This window comes from Cajanus cajan, chromosome 11 (assembly GCF_000230855.2).
Source record: "Cajanus cajan strain Asha chromosome 11, NIPB_CcT2T_4, whole genome shotgun sequence".
Lineage (NCBI taxonomy): Eukaryota > Viridiplantae > Streptophyta > Magnoliopsida > Fabales > Fabaceae > Cajanus > Cajanus cajan.
The window spans coordinates 40,760,483-40,767,405 of NC_138527.1; the positions used below are offsets into that span (position 1 = coordinate 40,760,483).

The following is a 6,923-nucleotide window of genomic DNA, read 5'->3' on the forward strand; positions in this document are numbered from 1 at the left end:
TAAAAACATCACATTATCACTAAAATAGACTTAACTCAATATAAAAGATGTAGATAGTTATAAAATTTTTATATATAGAGGAGAATGATCCATTTATTTTATGAATAATTATTGGTAAAATTATTCTACTAAGAAATTTCATAATCTATATTAAACTTTAATAATTTAATCTTCAAATTAATTTTTTTAATAAATACATCAAGCTAATAAATTTTTAAGCATTTAAATATTATTTAATATTTTATCACATCAATTCAAATTACCATAAATTCATGAGAATATATTATATATTAATTCAAATTAACGTATATTTATAAAAATATATTATAGATAAAAAATTACCTAGTGTTTAGTTGGAGAGGAATGAATAGAAGATGAAATTTTTTTGTTAACTTTTATTATTTAATTTGATTCAATTTTTAGAAGGGAAGAAGGGAATGGTTGAAAAAAAAAAGAAAAATCTTTCCTCATTTAATTTTAGCTTTCTCTTCAATATTAGAGGGATTTGGAAGAGTACTCATATTAGAATTTTAAAATAATTTTTAATATAATATTTAAAATATTCTTACTTCTATTTTTTAATTTAAATCTATAAATGTACACAAATAAGTTATATCTTGTATGTTTTCAAAAAGGCATGAATAATTATTTAAAATCGTCTATCAATAGTTAGCATTTTAACAGGCATACATATGTAGTTATAATTAATAGTTTATTATAAATTTACAACTAATATTATCATGAAAAATATTTATAAATAATTAAATTACATTATTCTTAAAATTTGGGTTAAATTATATTTTTTATTTTTTTTTTATTTTTTTAAAATTTATTTTGATCCTTTATATTTTAAAATATTTGTTTTAATTTTTTATCTCCTAAATTTTTGTCAACTTAGTCCTTTTAAATTCAATTTGAAACTTGTCTCATAAGATTTAAATATATAAAAAAATATTGAATGAAATTGAAGTTCAAATCAATAATGTTATAAACATGGTGAAAATAAAAAAATTTAAAATATCTAATTTCATATTATTTTTTAGTTGTTCATGAGATATATTTTTTGCATTACTTTTACTATATTTTATATCTCTTTCAGATTTAAACATCAATTACATCTAATAATTTTTATGTAGGTGAATATAATATTACAGTTTCACATTTTAAATTGGTTAAAAATTAATTTAAAATCATATTGTAAAAGTAAAAATGATAATTATTTTAAAAGAACTATATTAATTTAAATATAAAAAATAAATATCAAAATAAATAATTTAAAAGATAAAGAACTAAAATTAATTATACTTTAACCTAAAATATAGCTAGTTTTTTTTATAATAAAAGAATATGAATCCAATTTATTCTTCAAATACAATCTAAAAAAAGATGAATAAAAAAATACAATCAATATAATCAAATCTCAGCAACTAATTGCTTAATTAGTTCATACAGTCAATTAGTCAAATTCTGACTCCGTTTGTTTCAAGATAGTTACAGCTTGCCGTGAAAGAATTTGCCCAATGATATAAAAAGAAAGCCATCTGATATTAGTTAATTTCTAAAAAAATATAACATCGTTAATCGAATTGTCTTTTCACTCTATTAATAATTGCTTTCGATTTACAAAATAGTGAAAACCAATGAATAAGAATATAAATAAAAAAAATGAATATTTTTCTACTGACAAATAATTCAGTTTAAAATAATTAAAAACTTTAAAAATAATAATTACTTTAACACTAAAATATAACAAAAAAAATACACACATGATTCATACAAACATCATAATTTTTAAAAAAAATACACACATGATTTTATACATATTATAGCTGATAAAGCGAAATATTTTATACATGGTGATCCATCCAAGCACATTAGTTTGACCACAGTGATAAGTTGGCATATGTCACTACTTACATGATACATTAATAATACATTCCGCCGACAGTGAAGACAAAAACGAGGTCTGAATCCTGAGCTGCCCCATTTTTAAGTCGTTGCCTTTTATTGACATTGTAACTTCCATGCACCATCATTGATGCCCTCCATTTGCACACGAGTCACGACAATCTATAAATAGTTCAAAATAGCACACAAACCACGTACTACTACTCGCTAAACATCAAATTTTAATTATCATAACCACAAGAGCATTTCAGCAACCTAATAACGTGTCTGCATACTTAGTTTATTGCCATCTAAATAATGGAAGCTTATTCTAGCTCTTACCCCGCGTCTAAGTCTCATTCGGTGCGCAAGTCACAAGCAAAACCGTGGAAGAAGGGGCCGGTGGCGCCTCCGGCACCGTCACCGATCAGAGTGTACAAGGTGGACGCTATCAACTTCCGTGACCTTGTTCAGCAGCTTACGGGTGCACCAGAGTTCAAGCCTCATCAGGTTCAGGTTCAGGTTCAGCCTATGTTGTCACGCAGTGACATTGCAGCAGCATCCTCCACTAACTGGTACTCGCAACCTGAAGCATTGGGAGTGAAATCTGAGGAAAGTGGTGGTGGAGGAAAGGGTTTGTTGGAATTGAATTTATCATCACCGTCTTCTTCTTATAACTGGTGTTCCGTCCCTCAGACCCAAGGAACCATGAACACCTTCGAACCACGACGGGTTCTTTAGCTTTTATGTTATATTTTTTTAAAAAAATAATTATCTCTCTTAGTTATTTATGCTTAATTATTTAATTTCGTCTTGCGTAAATACCATTTGTCTACACTTTGTTCCTTTCTGAGCTCCGGCTGCGGCTAGAGTAAGAGTGCTAGTTACGTTACACCTTTTGTTGTTACGTGCAGGTATTGATGAAAATATTAGTAAAATGAAAGTTTTTAATATTCAATAAAAGTATAACTGTTTTACAAATAATAAATGCTAGCAATTTCATTCATTTTTTTTACATGAAATCTGCGCATTCATGTGATTGGTGTTGAACTCAATAAAAAAAATCGAAAATCATGATGGAAGAGAGAATATAATTCATATATGGTTGTAGTTATCCATTAGCTAATCATATACAGGTGTGTTTTGATATGCGACACGTACTATGTGAAGTTAAATGCTTCAATGATACGGATACACGTGGCACAAATAAAACAAACTGGAAAGTAAAAAATAAAAAATAGAAAAGTCAAAAGAATGTATTCCTAAGTTGAAAAACTATTTTTATGTTTTAGAGTTAAAACAAACTTTCATGCAGAAACATATGTACAATTGTTACGTGATTACAAGTTTTATTCTCAATTTTCTAAAATAAATTTCCCATATTTTTATTTTTAAAGTAAAAAGAAAATAAATTAATTTTAATGTGTGACAATTATTTATTATTTAGTTTAACTTATTGTACACCCACTTTATAAAAAAATTACATTTTAATTGTAACGTAGTAAATTAATTGTTTAGAGTTTAGTTAATTCTAGAAATAAGGATATATTTGAGAACGAAACCTCGTAAGCTCATTCTCAAAGAAAATTTAAAGAGAAGTTTTAGAGATAATGACTTTGGATCCGTGAGCTCCTTTTTCTCTCAAAATTCTCTGCTTGATTCCTCTTTTCTTCTAGATCACTAATCTCTTTTATCTTTTATTTGAATTCAGGCTAGAAAGTTTGATTTTGACGGATTGAAGTCTACAAGTCGACCGTTCATGAATTTTTCTTCTTCTCCCTCTTCTTGGTTGTTCTAAGCTAATTTTCAAGTAAGGGAAGCTACGATTGTGATAGATTGGTTGCATGTGAGTTTAGAAACTCAATTGATGCATGATTTGGAGGTTGATTTGCTGATTGAGGGATTTTCCCATTTTTTGGGTTCTCAGGCTAAAACGGGGTTTTGGCTGATTTGGTGCATCAGATGAGTGCATGTTATTTTTCGGACTTGAATTGAACTATTTTTTGTGCATGGATGTTATCTCTTCCTTTGCATGTGGTTTTTTTTTTTTAGTTTCAAGTGTGAAGGTCTAAAAATGGTGACGAACATGGTGCCTCTGTCATCAAACGATTGAGCCGTTTTAAAGGGTTGAACCCTTTAGGGACCGTGTGACAGAGGAAGATTTTTGGAATCAAAGGGCTGAACCATTTTAGAGGGATGAGCGCTTTTGAAACGGCTGAGCCATTTTAAAAAGCTGAGCCCTTTGGGGCCGCGTTACAGGGGAAAATCCTTGGAAGCAAAGCGTTGAGTGCTTAGGGAGGCATTTAACGGTTTGATTCTTTTTGAAGTAGACTTTGATGTCTTCATAAAAGTTGTAGCCTTTGATGTTTTCTTTCTAATGACATTTGAATCACCTAAAAAGGAGGTCTAGAATTGTAGTTATGACTATTTTAGTGAACATGAGTCAAGTTGTCAGCATTGATTATATCTATTGCGATTTTTGACATTTTTAGCTAAGTAGATGATTCATTTAGAATTTCATGTCTTCATAAGAGTGGTAGATTATCCTTTCATCTTTCTTTTGAGATAGGTTTTAGCATATTTGGATGAATATAACTTTCTGTGTGTTGTCTTCTTTGATAGTTGTCAAAGGGAGACACATGTTGTTTTGAGTTGTTAAGGTGTTATCATGTGGATTAAAAAGTTGTATGATACTATGTTGTACAATTGGTTCATATATGTATGATATATGATGTAAATGGGTTATTGATTCATATGTATGTTTGGTAATGATATATATGAATGTTTAAACATGATATGATATGTATATGTATGTTTATATGAGGATGATATTGATCATAGTGGTGGATTGACCATGTATGATGTATGATGCATTGTTTGCATGTGATGCCTTATGACATATGACTAGCCTAGGACTTAAGGAGAGAAATTTTTTTTTTGAACTATAAGAGCTCACATAAAGTCTCTTGAGAGTGGTGCTTGGATAAACTACTAGTTTGGGTGAGTCTCCTCTAAGTCCTTAACTAGTGTTGAAATGAGGTATGAGGTCGAGGGTTATTCCCTTAACCAAGTACTGGAGAAGGTGTGTGGTTCCTTGTAGATAGCCGGTGGGAAAATTTCACAAGTGACTTGGTAATTTATGTCAAGGTCGTGGTAAATCTATACCCAGCTGTGTTATTCTTGATGATGGAATTGAACTTCCAAGTGAGTAAGTGACATCATCCGAGTAAACTTGAGTGGGGATTAATATCCCAGTTTGATGTGACCAAGCAGGTGCATTGGGCGTGAAAATGGTTGGGGTGGTTTCAATAGGATGAGATGTCACTTATACTACTATGTTGTTAGAGATATCTCATAGGTGAATGCGTGACGATGCATTAGATGATTGATATGCATTGATATCTATCATAAGTTGCATTTACTGCATGAGTGGTGTATGATAGAGTGTATGGTGTAACTCTATGAGAATGATTGGTGATTTGATGATGGTGTAGCATATATGTTTATTCTTATGCTTACACGATTGATTATTAAACTCTAGCTTACTATTTTGTTTTCATGTGGATAGACTGCGATGATCATATTGTGTATGAGAACAGGTTAGGTTTAGGTCAGAGTTGGTTGTTGTGACCGCTATAGGATGTGGAGTTTTTTCATAGTGTTAGAGTTACCATCTTGGGTAATTGTTTGATTGTACTTGACCGGCACTAGGAGAATATTATTATTTTGGATGACTATATATATATAGTATTATAGTTTGTACATAAAAACATAGTTTATTATTACTTATATATATATATATATATATATATATATATGTATGTATTTAGTTATCCAGTTTAATATTTTATCTTAGTTCACTAGTGTAATTAGTGTGATTCCACTAAATGTAAGAACCATGACGAGTCGTTAAATTAATTAATTATTTATTAATTTTTATATTTATTTTGTTATTTTATATCGTAAAATGTTAATTTTAATTATTTATCTACTAAATTTATATCAATATAGTTTTTTTAAAATAAAATTTTTTAATTTTAAAATATAATTTTAAATTATTTGTTAACTCATTCAATACTTATAATTTGTTTCATTAAATTTATCTATATGAAAATTATTAAATACAATTAAAATTAAAAAAATATTATAAACATTTTACTTATACAAAATCTTTAACTTCTTAAATTTTTATTCAAAAAATTATTCATTTAAGACTAATTTGATATAAATTTTTATTTAAAAGTTTTAAAACTCAAACAATTAATTTAAAAATATTTTATAACTTGTGAGTAAAGTTAAGACTTCAAAAATAAAAATAAGTTAAATTAATTCGTATGGTTTAATAGAATTTTGATTTAAGTTTCTGAAGTTAAAACCATTTAAAAAAAACTTTTTTTTTCTAAAATTTTTAAAAAAATTACTTAGTTCACATTTCTTTTCTACTTACTTTACTATTATGAATCAAATGGTGTGCAAGGATACTTGAATTCGAAGTTTTTTTTTATTTGTATTTTGTAGCGAGATATCTTTTTAGAGGAATATAATTTTATTATTGTGAAACATAAATTCACACGCATTTATATATTGATATAATATTATTTATTTAAAATTTAAATTAATATTAATATATTTTTATTATCACTTAAACGAATAATATCAAAGTTTTTGTTTATGTTCACAAACTCGTTTTTTTTCTTTTTCTTTTCATTCGAATGTGAAATTTAGTCTGTATTTCAACACAATTTCTACCTTCAATTATTCTGTATCATCTCACCATGGCTCATAATGTGTACAAACTGAATTTCAAACTTTTAAAATTATATATTTTTAAAATGTTATTAACTTTAAAATTAATTTTAAAAATATGGTCTATGTATTACTTTAACATATAAATGGGTTTTTTTTTATTAAAAAAGTAAAAAAAAAATAAAATTTAATTACTGGATTTTGAATAAAAAATAAATTGATTTATTGTGAAGTAATGGTGAACACATAACAAGAGTCGAATTATGTGTGTGATATTTTAATTTTTTTCC

General features: G+C 27.3%; 1 protein-coding gene across 1 annotated transcript; it reads left to right on the top strand.

The window, feature by feature from the left end:
• The first annotated feature begins 2,046 nt into the window (after nt 1–2,046).
• LOC109811179 (VQ motif-containing protein 29) lies at nt 2,047–2,863 on the top strand. The gene has a single exon (XM_020374841.3). It carries the CDS (start codon nt 2,206–2,208, stop codon nt 2,626–2,628), a length of 423 nt encoding a protein of 140 aa, XP_020230430.1. The 5' UTR covers nt 2,047–2,205; the 3' UTR covers nt 2,629–2,863.
• Nucleotides 2,864–6,923: the final 4,060 nt, after the last annotated feature.